The sequence below is a fragment of the Musca autumnalis genome, unplaced genomic scaffold (assembly GCF_047663935.1).
Source record: "Musca autumnalis isolate F117 unplaced genomic scaffold, ASM4766393v1 scaffold_2, whole genome shotgun sequence".
In the NCBI taxonomy this organism is placed as follows: Eukaryota; Metazoa; Arthropoda; class Insecta; order Diptera; family Muscidae; genus Musca; species Musca autumnalis.
In genome coordinates this window covers 96,018,460-96,034,279 of record NW_027411755.1, presented here as the reverse complement: position 1 = coordinate 96,034,279, position 15,820 = coordinate 96,018,460, and the positions used below count along the sequence as shown (strand labels likewise).

The following is a 15,820-nucleotide window of genomic DNA, read 5'->3' as shown; positions in this document are numbered from 1 at the left end:
AAACCGTATAAACATGTATATTGGGATTTTAAGGCTTTTAACGTTTTTTTTTAAATTTGTTTACAATATTTTGCTTTTGAAATATATGTTGTCTAATCAAAAAACGCAAGAAAGGTTTGACCAATCAAATGCAAATTTCGATTTTGAACTCATCTCTCCGAATTAGTTGCACGTACTACTACTTAGGAAGGCGATACCGATTCGTTGTGTAAGTTGTGCAAATTCACCAAATAATATTCAATTCTTTTTTAACTGCGGTGTATTTTTTTCTTTCTCTACGTATTTAAAGAAAAGTGTGTCACTAATTTCGAGGATATATGTAACATGTATAAGCAGTTGGCGTGGTTGGATTATTTGTACCCAGGCTCGGAGACACAATCACCATTGTCTAACATACGAATCCCCTTATCGACTGAGTCGCTTCCAAGTCTACTAAAAGGGGAAATGAATACCCAGCAAACCAAACTGTTAGAATTCGGTCGGAAGTCCGAAAAACATACGATTTCGGATCGGAATGAGACCAGAACTGGAACCGAAAGTCATATGGAGTAATTTTTTCTTTTGCCTTTTTAGGGCGAAAGTTATTTTATAGTGATATTTGAATTTATTCCCTTTCGAGTTGAGCTGTTATGACCTAAAGGTTCTTTGAAAAATTAGGAATCCATCGAAGTCCCATAAGACTTTTTAGTTTTGGTCACAACCATTGTAATACTTTGAAATATTGTTCTTTAAAGTATACCTATCTTAATAGGTCTAGAATATCTACCAATGTGCTTCCGTCAGTTCGTGTGTTCAATATGAATTGTAAAGAAATTTCAAGACGCTGTTACGGACCAATCTGGTATTTTATCATCTATAAAAATGTCGCAATCATGAAAAAATGCGGAAAGCTCGCACCAAGGGATAGTGGTATGTGTATTACATGGTCGACCCCGTCCGACTATAGCCCTTTCTTATTTTTTCATGAATATTTATATTGAAGCAATAAATTATAGTTATTGACGGAGCAACCGTACCTCTGCAGCCCCGAAAACAAGATCATGATAAACATAGGCTGGTGGAGAACTCATACACATAGGTTTTCCTTTTTTCTAAGTTTGGTTTTGGTATAATATTAGGTTATTCCTGGACAATTATTATATATGCAACTCAAGAATGTTATGTATCAATTAAAAAAAAATGAACGTGACTCCTACTTTTATAACACTACATCGAAGGACATCGCCCGCTAGGTTAAAATTATTTTGGGGCATAGAGATGCAATGAAAACTCTGGAAATTATGATCACATGTTACAATAATAAGTCCCTATTTATATCAAGCAATTTTCCTTGCGGCAACTGTCAGTTTGGTGGAGAGAGAGAGAGAGGTGAAGCATATGGTAACCCTTTGCCTCTCAACACCCTCTCTCACCGAAAAACTGACAATTACCGCAAGGAATTGCCTAATGTAGATATGGACTAATAATATTATATATCGACGATCTGCTACATCAAAATTATAAAATATAAACTATTGTAAATAAACGCAATGTAAATTAAAACGCAAGAAGGAAAAATAAGTTGAGCGAGAGATTCACAACATGGGTCGACAAAATCACCGTATTACTCTCTATTGAAGGTGACCATAAAAAATGTAGGAAAAAAGGCTTAGGCGCGTGTTTTATTGCGGGTTTCTTGTTATTTTCTTATAATTTCAAACGGTTTGGTCGCCAATCAAACTATATTCGAAAAGAGATTTTTAAATTTATTTACAATGAAAATAAATTAAAACAAGTAAGCCAAGGCTATAGTGGGACGGGGCCGACCATGTGATATCCTACACCACTACCCCTGGGAATTGGCTTTCCACAAATCAGAATTTCTTTATGGAACAAATGAACTTATTGTAAGAAATAAAATTAAACTTAAATAATAATATAATAATTGTTTCACGAACATCCCAGAAGGGACAAGGAAAACTTCTCTCATATCAATCAGTGAGTGTACACCGATTCATATTCGCTCAATGATATGCAACCCACAGCTTATCTCCGAGTCCGAACGGCGTGTTCTAAGACACCACTTGTAGAGAAGTTCTACATGGCTGAAATACTCAGAAAATGTCGCCAACATTACTGAAGGGTATTTTTCCACCTTTGAAAATTTGATGTTGCCTGGAATCGTTTTGAAAAAAAGGTGGCAAAGCGACCCATGCTTTCATGTATTTATAAAAATCCCATTGCATAATTAATACGTTAGGTGCCCGTGCAATAATACAAACACTGGGAATGGGAAAATGTGGTTCTCTACACAAAACCCATTATATATTAGGCAGTAGGCCCGTTATTGCAATTTGCATATTTTCCATGTGTAAGCTACTTTGCCAGTATATGCCCTCCAGGAAATAAAATATAGACCAAAAATATTTTTTTAATTTACATACAAAAGTAATGGTCCATTTCAGACCATCATCCAAAATTGTAGGCATCTTCTTCTACCATTCATCCATTTCATCCGGTAAATATTTCACGACCATCATCAATAAAAATAGGGATATATTCTGGTCTGAACCCGACCTCCATCGTGACGATCGGTCCATAATTTCGGCCTGGAGTTTGATTACAATTTATAATGGACAGACGGAGGGACGGGCGGGCACATATCTCAAAATCGCTTTATCCCGTCGAGATATGAAGATGGGTATACCACATTGGGGGTCTCTGACGAATATTTCGCGGTGTTACATGCATTTTAACCAAAACAAACTTATAATAACCTTTCCATATATTGGTGTAGGGTATAAATATCAGTCGGCTTTGCCGACAGAGATATACCCTCAGCCTATGTAAGTTGAAAATTTGTATATTTAGATCGTTTTCTGGCATTTGTGGCCTTTTTGGACGTATAAACTAAAGAGGTACTATTTTGGAAGCGGATCTTATGTTTGGGAGGCATTTATTTTCGACAGATATCGCGCCCACCAGTAATTTCAGTTTTCGGCCCATTTTCTCAGGAAGCATGGACTTGCCCCTAAAAAAACCGTCGTAATGGGGCAGCAATTAAAGTTGTTACAACAAAAATCAAAGGGATTCGAGAGGAGGTCTTAAACTGCACTTTTCCGAAATTTTGTGGGAGGTTCCCGTAGGCGTGGACCGAACGATTCAATATTGGAACTTCATCTATGTCTGGAGAAATTTTACGATGTTTAAAGTTCACACCATTTTATAGAAACATTTTGAACTTTTGTGGGGGGAGTGGACCATCTTCGAACTTAAACTAAGTTTGGGCAAAAAATACGAAGTGCAAAATTTGGTTCGAATCGGTCTGACAAACGTATAGACTTTTCTTCATTTTACTAAATCAGAATGAATATTTTATGGCATCTAGTTGACATTTTTGGAATAAAACCCTTATTTACCTTCAAATTCTCGTAATTAAATCCAGTATGTCCCATATGCGTGCAACAATGCTTTGTAAAATACTGTGCTTATAAGCTTTGATTTGTTTTCACCATATCAGAAATGAAAAAAATTGAGTCAATTTCGGGAAAATTAATATGCTAAAAATTGTATCTTTGCATATAAACATATGGCCAAAATAATAGTACAAATGTTAGTATGCATATTTTTCGTTCAATTCAAGACATGTATTCACTGAAAAACAAAGTCCAGTTTAAATTTAAGTTATAAAGTAATAAATAAATAAATGACACTTAAAAATAAATTTTGTGTAGATCTTCAATATAAACAAACTTCTAAATGCGATATTAAGAATAATAGCTAAATAATAACTACATTTTGGAAATCATTAATTAATATTAGTGTATTCAATTGTTTTAAGATAGATTTTAATTTGGGATGTTCACTTTATTAATATTTCGTGATTCCGCCTTTATTTAAAACAACAACTTTTTGTATTATTTTTGGCATATTGCTTAGAAGTTTGATGTAATTTTCAAAAGTTATTTAATACCACTTTTTTTGTATAAAATTCCAAATTTGGATTGTGTACCAATGCACTGTTCTAAGTGTCCGCAACGGTTTACAATTGAATTCATTCCCGATTACTGCCTAGGCGAGTCAAGTAACTTCATTATATTGTTCAGGAACCAATCCTTGACATATGGGGATGCATGTTTTGGACCGTTGTTCTGCTAAAAATCTATACAAAAAGCAAATTTTCTTCTGTTTGTAGTAACATTGCGTTGTCCAATATGTTTTTGCATTGGAAATGGGTCCCAGCATCTGTGATGTGATATATTGGATGAAGACCATACCAGGAAAATCAATCAGCCTCACACTATTATGTTGCCACCTCCGTATTTAATTGCATTTTTGTAACATTTTGTAACATGAAATTATTTTTCCTTGCGATTGGAGTTCATCTTGCCGTAATTGTTAACGAATAAATTTATTTTATTTATTTTTATTTCATTGCTCTGGAAGAAATTTTGCATTTTTTCATGTAAGTTTTTCCGGACCAACCTTTATGATAGTTAGCGAAGGAGGACCTCGTCAACAATTTTTTCCGAAACAGTTGAACGCCTTTTGTTAATTATTCTGGTAATTTGATTGCCCCTAGTATTCTCCGAGCCATTCGGGTGAATATAAAATTACCTATGTCAACAGTAATTACCCAAGATTAATTTATTTTTTAATGTTGTCTTTTTAGGCATACACCGTGTTTTTTTAGTTTCGTTTTGGTTTCAATGTGTTTTAGACAAAACCCACCGGGATTGACTATTATAGATGATTTTCCCTAATTTTTTTTAATTTTGACGTCAATATCCCCTCTTCGGGGTAAAAGTGCTTATTTCGACCCATACATCGTATTAATTTTTATTTTAGTTTTGTTTAATATTATTAAAACAGTTAAACTAATAACCAACCTTTGTTAAAATTTACTCGATTATAGCTAAGTAATAAAAAATCCAATATGTACTTATTTTTTCCAATCACATTTAGGACTTTTAGACAAAAGTGACACAGAAACAAAATGTTAACAATTTTGTAAGTTTTTTTGCTTGTTGCATCATTGATTACAAATAAAAGTTTCGAAATGTAACGCATATCATATACACTTTCCACATAACTTTGGTTAAAATGTCAAGAATAATATTACGAGTATTGATGAACAAAATATATTGTCAAATTTTGCTGCTTTAACTGACAATAAAGATAAACATAACTACTCCATTCCGCTCATCCAAGCACCCACCCCAACATAAGGAATAAAAACCCGTAACAAATATGAAATGAGAACACAAATTACGACGATGCAGGCTTCCTCCTAAAAACACTTCTCTCAACTATCAAAACCCAAAGAAGAATGACAAATAAGAAACAAATTGGGGCTATATACACAAAAAAAAAAAAAAAACAATGATAAAATCATTCTTTCATACAAACAAAGTTCACCAAAATTGTTTTTTTTTCATCACGCATCGAATACCGAGAGAAGAGAATAAAATTGTCGAAAAAAAAGAATAATATTGTCCAGTTGACAAAAACTATTGTTGGATATGACAAACACTATTGTTGGAGTCACAATAATACATTCGGAATCGAACAATAATTTTACAATACATATTTTGCTTTTCGAACGTTGTTGGATCATTTATTGTTCGATTCAGCTGAAAATTGGGGAACATAATTTTTTTAGCCATAGGAAGAACGCTATTGCTTTTGGTGGAAATCGGTTCAGACTTGTATATAGCTCCCATATATATTTTCGGCCGATTTCACGTATTTGCTGCACCAAACAGGCAGTATACGTCCGATTCTGATGAAATTTGGAATGTGTGTCTAAAAATAAATGTGCCAAATTATATCGAAATCGGTTCAGATTTGGATATAGCTCCCATATATATTTTTGCCCGATTAACGTATTTGTTACACCAAAAACGATATATACGTTCGATTTTGATGAAATTTGGAATGTGTAACTGAATTCGGCCTAGAAATAAGTGTAACCTTCTATATAGAAATCAGTTCAAATTTATATATATCTTTTATTTATATTTTACATATTTACTGTAGTGTAAGCTGTCATATAGTCGGCCTCGCCCGACTATGATCCTTTCTTTACTGGTTTTCTCTGATTTTATCCACAAAATATGCAGCAGTTTTTCAACATGGACTTAAATTCTTATTATTATCTGTATTAAATTATTATTATAACTTTACTGAATTATATTTTGTCGTGTTTCTACTCCGGCTTTCAATTCTTACACGCTTCCCCAATCTTATCTCCTGGAACTACATAAATTAAATAGTTTCACGAGATACCTCTGGATTTGTTGATACTAATAATGACAAATGCCCAAATTAAATTTCCTATGAAATTGAGTTAATTCGTGGAAATCCACTGACATATAACTTCATACTAAGACTTATGATATGTGAATCATACTATACAACACAGCTACCAATACAACACCACAAATGTTACTCACCGATATACAGGTTTTGGATTTGCATAAGCCACGCATGGAACCACCACAGGATCTCCCATTCGTGCAGTAATGCTGACAACTTTTTCATTCATTATCGGTGGCACCAGCTCCCGCATTTCTGGTTTTTGCAATGCAACAAAGAGGAAAAGAAACAAAGAACACAACAGGAAAATCTTTAGAATGTAATTACATGAAAAAAATCAACGTTGTATTAAGTTTTTAAAACTCAGCCCTGCATTGACGAGGAAAAATGTCAATGAAGGGAATGTTGGGAAAGCTCAAAATCTTACCGGTCAATTGAATTTTGCCAACATTACTGCTCACAACCGAGTCTTGTGTCAATTTGTGATGTGTACGGCAGCGATAAATTTTGAGAGCATCCGTGCGTGTAATGTTATAGACCAGCAGCTCTCCGGTCGGAAGCATATGATTTTTGCCATCTTTTGTAGATTGTAAAGTTGAGAAGCAAAACGAAAGCATCTATTAATTTAAGGTCATCCATGTGCAACCCATAAAATGTGATGTTTGCCTTTGGATAACATCACGTCATGATGGCATGAATGTTTGCGTTACTTACCTCCCTCCAACGATGGATATATGTTAAAGTTTGGCTCTTGCAGCCACGAGGTTACCGTTACATACTCCTTCACAAAAGAAGGAATGTTACATTTGATTAAAACATTGCTACCTATGAAGCCACCAGGATTTTGTACTTCTGGTTCATAACGTTGATTTACAACTACATATAAGAACACGTGTATAGGGGAAAATGTTAATTATGAACACAATCGATTAATGAATCAAAATTGAAGTACGTACCAGCTTTAACAACAACATCACGAGAAACAATGGAACCAACGGCATTGGTTGCAACGCAGCGATAAATCGACCAATGGACATCCTGCCGAAATTCATCCGCTTCAAAGGGTGGGAAATAAAGTGATCCATTTGCAAGAATATGCCGAACCTGCAAAGAGAAATAATGATTGAAAATTAAAAATATAATAAAAGAGAAGAAATCATTAGAAATGAAGAACAGTAAACATTGCGAAAAACTTGGCCTTGGCAAATTTAATTTCCCCAGTATTATGGTTAAGGAAGGTGTAAGGATATGATTAAAAATGTGTCTTATCTATAGAAGTCAATTTCTTACAATTCGGTGTCGATATAGCCCAATTAACTAGTGTGCACGACAAAAATCGAAGAGAGTATGGCGTAAATTTGGCATATGGAATATAACAATATGGCCAACTCCTTCGGGTATCATATATTCGGGCGGGGCCGACTATATGATACCCTACACCACTGTGAATATTTAATATATTTAATACCTATTTGCCGAAAATACATATCGTCGGTGTCATGCTTAAGTGTTCCATGCGCCATTTTTGGCATTTTGAGTTACAGGTACCTTTTAAAGTTTTCAACCCTGCTCTTTCTGAATTTCTAGTTGGTTTTCCTCCATATCCACTTTGGACGCAAACAAATCTGCTTTTTTGTTCCATATCCATAAAGTCTGGCGTATGGAACAAAAGAACTTTGAACTTTTTTTGTTCCTTATCCATACCATTTGGCATATGGAACAAAAAAAGACAATAACGAATGGTTCCTCACAAAAAATGATGGCGTTTGGAACAAAAAATTGCTAAATTTTGTCAAGTTACGAACAATGTGGCGTATGGAACAAATTGTTTTAAAGGACTTGGTTTAAAAACTGAAGCAGAATAGTTTTTAAATCAAGATACGAGTATTTTAAAATGTTACATTGTTATATGAAACTAAAATTTATTTTTGCTTAAATTTAACTCCTCCCTCTTAATAAAAGACATTTAAGATAATTAAAATGTCAGAAAATGAATTAAAATATTATATTGCCACTACCAATAGTTCAAAGAACGATTATTGATTTTTTCGAATGAATTAAACGATGACATAAGACAATAAAAATAAGCTAATAAAAATTATATTTTTCGAAAGTGGAGGAGTTTACTCCTTAAATAAATGTAAAGGAAACATATAACAATGGTCCCTAAATTTATTTTCTACTGCAACTGTTTTATTGAAGCCCCCGAATTTTCAGCTCTACAGCAGCACTTCACATAACGGAGGTGGAACACAATTGATCAAAAGTTTGTTTGTTAAAATGTGACATAAAGTGTTCCATGTGACACAAATTGCCAAAAACATGAAAAAAGATCCTATGGAACTAATCAACAACATTTTGCATTTATAAAAATTGGCCATAACTTCTAGACTATAAAAGATATCTGACTAAAATAAACTCCAAATATATTCTTTTAGTTTAGTTAAGTAGAACTGAGCTCTTAAAGTATTGGATTTTTGCACCACATCTAGCCTGTATGGACTAAAACATTAATTTGAGTTTTACTCGAATCAGGCAAATGGCGTATGGAACACTTAAGCATGACAACGACGATATGGGAGCTATATCCAAAATTGAACTGATTTTGATATAATTTGGCACATTTTTTTCTAGACCAAATGTAGTCACACATTCCAAATTTCATCGAAACCGGGCATATTTTTACGTGCTTAGTGCAGCAAATACAGAAAATATATATCGGCAGAAAATATATATGAGAGTTACATATATCTAAGTCTAGACCGATTACGATATAATTTGACGCATTTATTTCTTAGCCGAATTCAATAACACATTCAAAATTTCATCGAAATCGGACATATATAGCGTGTTTGTGTGCAGCAAATATGTGAAATCGGCGAAAATATATATGGAAGCTATATCAAAATTTGAACCTATTTTCACCAAAAACAAAAGCGTTCTTCCTTATGCATGTTACATAAAAATGCACAAAGATCACAGTGTGGTGTAGGATATAAAAATGTTGCGCTTAAATCGCATCACTTGCATTTATTCTTATGGAAAACCATACCTTGAGAGATATGGTTCGTGATTTTTTTTTTAATATTAGCGTAAAATCATGTATTTTCTATTTGTTCACACAGAACGTAAGGGTTATAAAGGTGTTGCATTTTGAGGAAATGCAAAAAACCTAAATTTATACTGTTATATTCAGCAGGTATATTTCTGTTGGCAAAGAGACTAACACTTTCTGACTACATCTGATTCCAACATAAGAAATACGTACTCGAGCTTCCTTTCATTGTCCTCTTTTTCCATTTTTTGTATATTTTTGTGTGGTTCTGTAAACTTTCTTTTTGCATTGAACATTAAAACATAGAGTTCAGTTTTTTCACTACCTTACATAAACAATTTCTTCGGAACCCCATAAAAACGTCTTCTGACAAAAATCTGTATCAAGTCGAATAGCAAAGTTGCATATAGAGTAAACGACACCACTTTGAAGAACATTAGAAAAAGTTATAACTTGGAGCTGATGGCACGTGTGTTCGTTCGTGCATGTGCGGCTGGCACATCCCCCCCCCCCCCCCCCCCCTCCCCCTATACATCATGTATGTAGCTTGTTTTGGTGACGTTCTTTGTGTCTTCTGATCTGGATAATTACAAATTAAACTTTTTTCAAAACACCAATGAATACTCTTAGGAGGGCTCTTACATTCTACCATGCATTTAATTATGCCACCTGTAAGGAGAGGGTAGGTACTTGCATGGGAGTTGTAATTTGTTTAACGAAAATGAATACAATATAACTCATTCTATTATAACTTAGACAGTCAGTCACACATTCAACCCGATAAGACGATGCAAATTTAAAACTACAAAATCGCTTTCGAGTTAATGGACTTTTTGAGTGGGCTGAGGTTTATGCGGCCGCAATCGTGGTAAAGTGTTTAGGTGTATCCACAGCCTCAAGTGGATGTGATGATGATTCTGTCAATGAGGGTTGTCTTACCTTTGAAATGGAGGTGATAGGATTGTTTTCCTTGTCTAACCACTCGACATTCGGTGGTGGATTGCCGTGTGCTATACAATCTGCAATGTTCCCCGCTGTGTTGGTGAATTCAATGCGGCTCGGTGGCTCATGTGAAAAGTTCGGTCCCTGGGTGTCAAAGTAATTGGAGGCATCTGCAAATGGAATCGAAAGCAAACAAATAAACAAACATGAACATGGCGTTAATATTATGATATTGTTTTCTGATGATGAAGCAGACAGCAAAGCAAACATTACGTACAACTTGCTGTGTACTTGCGGCACTCATATCAGGCCATCTCGAATTTTTTTTAAAATTAACATTAAATGCGTTGATTGTAGATGCAAACCCCTGATTGTGGCTGCCTTACAGCTACTATAGCACAACTGACATCCGTGCTAGGAAATAGAGTGAGTATATTTGCTGGCAGATTTCAACAAGTGCAGTACATACATATGCACATACATATGTATGTTTGTGCTATGTATGCAAAAGATAAAGGCACATTTCTTTGAAATCATTCCAATAAAGAATATGTCTCTTGAATGCGACAGACATTTACATCCAAACGGTGATATATTTTGATGAAAGAAGAACAAACTACGACATTAAATTTCAACACCAGTGATGACAAAAAAATTTACAAAGTACTCCTAGTACCAAAATATGGGTAATGTAAACCAGATTAACCAGAGCCACTAGAAATTGTCTTATGTCTTGTTTAAATAATTACAACTTTTTTAACCAATTTTTTATTGATATTTGTTTGCATTGAATTATAGTTTAATCTGTTGGAACAAGTATCGAAACACCTTCAGTCGGACTATTGCGTTACGTGGAGGCTATGCAAATTATGGACTCACAATAAAATGTTTACTAGCGTTCAATAGGCAGAATAGGCACGATTAGTTTTGACTTTTAGTTTTGCTCAAATAATCGGCTGCTTGAACGTGTGGCCGTTAATCAGTCATTTGGTCCTACATGCGGAGAAAGGTAATTTTTTCTTTTGTAGGAGCCCCAATTTCTATTTTTGTCACAATTTCAAATTGTTTTGTTCAAGTATTGCAGTTGACAATACAATCTTTTCTCCAAACATGTAAGACAAAAACAACTTGTAATCACAAACATAACCTAAATTTTTTACAAAAAGTATGTATGTCATTTCAGAAACCAATTGGTAATGTTATTGATTTGGTTGCACATAATTCCCATATACATCTTCCAAACAACATTGGAAGCAAAATCCTTCAGATTTCGTTACGATTTTTCTTATGATATTCCGTTCAGATTTCGTTTCAAACACTGAGTGAAGTGTCGGAAACAAATTTCGCTTCGCACAACAACCATCACTGTCACTGTGCTGGTACGAGGGCTAATCGAAAAGTTTCGAGCCTAGGCAACAACACTGCGTGCTGCCAGGGGCCATTTGACATTTCCATTGGAAATATGTATGATATGTTGTAGCATAAACGTACTCAGTAGAGTTTGACGTACGACCATGTGTTGCCTTGTTTAGAGTGACCTCAAAAAATCAATTTGCCAAAAAATGGAATATACTTGTGAACATTTTTGTCCGATCATTTTTCACAATATTCGAAATAAGACAATGAAGCATCATCCTATAGCACTGTGAAAAACTGGTTTAATGAATTCAATCGTTGGCGACAATCGCACTAAAATGAAAGTCGTGAGGGTGGTTCAAAACCGGCCGATACACAGTATGGAGAAAGTGGTCAATAATAATTCCAGTGTAAATATCAGACTAATGCGCTGATATTTACACTGCAGAGAATATTGTTTCAAGAAACCATAAGCGTATGATTCTCCCCTCTGGATGGGGTATACAGTATGAATTGTTTTACGCTGTTAATACTAAACGTCATGAACGAATGTACCGATTATCTCATGATGTAAAAATAGGAATGATTAACCAAAACAAACTCCAAAACAACATAAAAACTAACTAATTTACGGGTTAAATAAACCAAAATTTTTGTCTGAAAATTTGTAAAATGTTTAATATAGATCTTATAGTGTTCTTCATGGAAGACACGTACTGCCCATATAAGACACGTTTGGAAGAATTCTTGACGTTTCCATTGATGTCAATATGTTAATATACGTGGTCAGATAATAGAGTAAAATCCTAACATATCCAGAGAAACCATATCCAAGAGCAGCTTTTAAAGTCTGGCACTAAATGGCAGCTCATATTAATACTGGATACTCTTAAACCTAATCTTAAACCTATGGGAAAACTATTCCCGAGGTAGGCACTGGTAGGCATCATGACTAAACCCTTAGGTAAAATTTAAGTATATGACCGAATTGGCATTACAAGATACACTAAGAAATGCTGATGAAAAGGTCGGAACTTTCACGACTTCCTTTGCATTGCACTATAGGTAATTTGCCCAGTTTTTGAGGCAAAAAGTCGATTTTGCAACTTTTAATAATAATTATTTTTTAGTTGGCATTGAAAGAAGAACATGTCAAAATTTATTAATATGAATGATATTTTTCAAAATAGCGTCATTATCACGGTTTAAATTGCAGTCAAAGTGAGAGTTTCGAAGAAGAACTGAAAAAATACATATTGTAAGGCATATTTCAATGTATTTAAAACCGCGGAAAAATAAACCAAATATAAATATATGTAAAATTGAATAGATTGGCAATTGCGAGGGGAATTTATTTCATATATGTACATATAATATAGTTTAAACATTTTGGGTAGCGACAGAAAAACACAAAAAGTCAGAAATAAATATTTTATTTTTCTTAAACTCACTTCATATAGACTTATACTAAATTGGCCGTGTTTGGCCGTGATTTTGCCACCTAGAACACATTACTGAAAGTCTTCTGCATTGGTATTACTAGGTTTCAAAACCCGATTTTTTCCGTTTTTTGGTATTTATGAGATTTTATTAGGTTACTTCTCAATAAAAAGTCTTAAAATTGTGGAAGTTTGGTTTGAGGAAATAAACAATAAATGGAAAAAATATTGTTGTTTACAATTTCATTGCAAGTAGAATAAGTAATGGCGACAAATTGTTCGGTATATCCGTGGTTTTCTATAAACGGTGCGGCAGTAGTAAGCTTTATTTTATCTCTCTATTACATATTAATCATTGATACGGTTTAAGTAGGTACTAAACTCGTCTTTATTAGCGTATATTCAAACCAGTAAGGAAAGGATCAAAGTCAGGCGGGGCCGACTATATGATACCCTACACCACTGTGAATATGTAAAATATAAATCGGAGCTATATCCAGATCTTAACCGATTTTGATATAATTTGGCACATTTATTTCCAGACCGAATTCAGTTACACATTCCAAATATCATTGAAATCGGACTTATATATCGTGTTTGGAGCAGAAAATACACGAAATCGGCCGAAAATATATATGGGTGCTATATCCAAATCTGAACCGATTTCGATATAATTTGGCACATTTATTTCTAGACTGAATTCAGTCACACATTCCACATTTCATCGAAATCGGACATATATAGCGTGTGTGGTACAGGAAATACGTGGAATCGGCCGAAAATATATATGGGAGCTATATCCAAATCAGGACCGATTTCAATATAATTTTGCACACTTAATTGTAGACAAAATTCAGTCACACATTCAAAACTTCATCAAAATTGGACGTATATAGCGTGTTTGGTGTAGCAAATACGTGAAATCGGGCGAAAATATATATGGGAGCTATATCCAAATCTGAACCGATTTTCACCAAAAGCAATAGCGTTCTTTGTATGGCTAAAAAAGTTGTAGTCCACAATTTTCAGCTGAATCGGACAAAAAATGCGACCTGTATGTTGCGAACAAAAATACATGGACAGACGGACAGACAGACGGACGGACGGACACGCATAAATCGACTCAGAAAGTGATTATATGTATATCCCCAAAAGGAACTGTGGGTCTGTTTCGTTTCCTTTTGTATGTTACATACAAATGCACAAAGACATAATACCCCTTACCACTGTGTGGTGTAGGGTATAAAAATATACAAAACTGTAGTAACAATTCGTTGGAAAATCTACCGTGATCGTTTTCAACAGTTTGTTGTGTATAAAAAAACTTATGAAAATTGCATTGAAAAAAATAGCTTTGTTCGTTATATACGTAGTTGCTTATAACCGTTTTTCGTTATATCCGAATTTATCTGTAGAAATCTTTGTTTTATCTCACTTTTACACATAAATAATTTTAAAAGTTAAAAAATCCTTAAATTCCGCTTTTATTAATTTTTGTCTCAAAAACAGGGCAAATTACCTATATTGCATTGGTTCAAATGCTAATGAAAAGATCGGATCTTTCACGACTTCGTATGAACCAATGCAAAATATGCCATGAAATCACGTCATCGCATGGAACCCCTTCCTTAAAATTTTGCTGGAATGCATCTAACTGGAATTCTAAAACTATAAAAAATCCGTTATAATATTTTGCAATACGCATTAGATCCGCGACATTTTGAATATATTTACTAGCACTTAAATTGTAAGTTGTAGTCACTACCAGGGACGTACGCAGGATTTCATTTCGGGGGGGGCCCAACTTGACCAAAAATCATGAAAAATTCAAATGTTGTGTAGCGTTACGTAAAGCTATTTTAATGGGTTATGGCCACTTATAAGAATCAGAAAAGCCATTTTCATGCGGTTTTCATAAGAAATCTATTGAACCTATTTTTTTTTTTTTTTTTTTTTGGAAAATCTTTCTAAAGCAGTTTGCGGTACCCACTGTAGTTTGAAAAAGAGTAAACCGATCAGCATATATTTGTGTGGGATCATTACGAACTTAATAATGTTGTCCATTATCGATACGGAATTAAAAAAATAAATTTTTAAACATTTTGAACAGTTAAAATCAAAATTTCGATTTTAACAAAAAAAATTGTTAACAAAATGATATTTTTGTCGGACTCCGTCAGCAGTTATTTAAGAGCTCTCTCGGTTAATCACATGCTTTATGTGTATAATAGTCAAACAAAAACATATAAAGACCGTAGCATCTGTTTTCGGGCACCGCTTCCAAAAGTGGCTCTTCGAGGAAAAGACGTTTTTAGATTCTATGCTACATACAAAGGAATTTTATATGAAATATTGGTACATAGTATATAAATTCAATAGAATGAATTCATAATATTTAGGATACAATTTTAAATATTTGCAGAGTAGGATATTTAGAATTGAAAATAGGCAATATCGAGCCACGTTGGTAAAGTTTTTAATCATACAGGTCCACGTTATGGTTTATCGCAGAATTTTACAACCACAAAGAATTGCCGTTGTCGTTGCTATAGCAAAATTTTCATTATTTCGATGATCTTAGCTTAATTTTTAAGAATATCGTCTGTCGTTGTCGTTGATATGTTTCCAAATAAACACATTAAGAAAAATTTAACAGATTTGGAGATATGGTGCGAAATGTATACAAATTATGGAATTTTTAGATATATTATATCATTTGAGACAATAAATG

The 15,820-nt window shown here is 33.9% G+C and overlaps 1 protein-coding gene across 1 annotated transcript in view; it reads right to left on the bottom strand.

Moving 5' to 3' along the window:
- The window catches only part of LOC141394316 (cell adhesion molecule Dscam2-like), a 192,738-nt gene that overhangs the window by 98,637 nt on the left and 78,281 nt on the right, over window positions 1–15,820 (bottom strand). Inside the window, 5 exon segments of the mRNA XM_073968569.1 lie at window positions 6,435–6,552; window positions 6,725–6,874; window positions 7,012–7,173; window positions 7,254–7,401; window positions 10,292–10,464. Coding sequence (XP_073824670.1) covers window positions 6,435–6,552; window positions 6,725–6,874; window positions 7,012–7,173; window positions 7,254–7,401; window positions 10,292–10,464 — 751 coding nt within the window.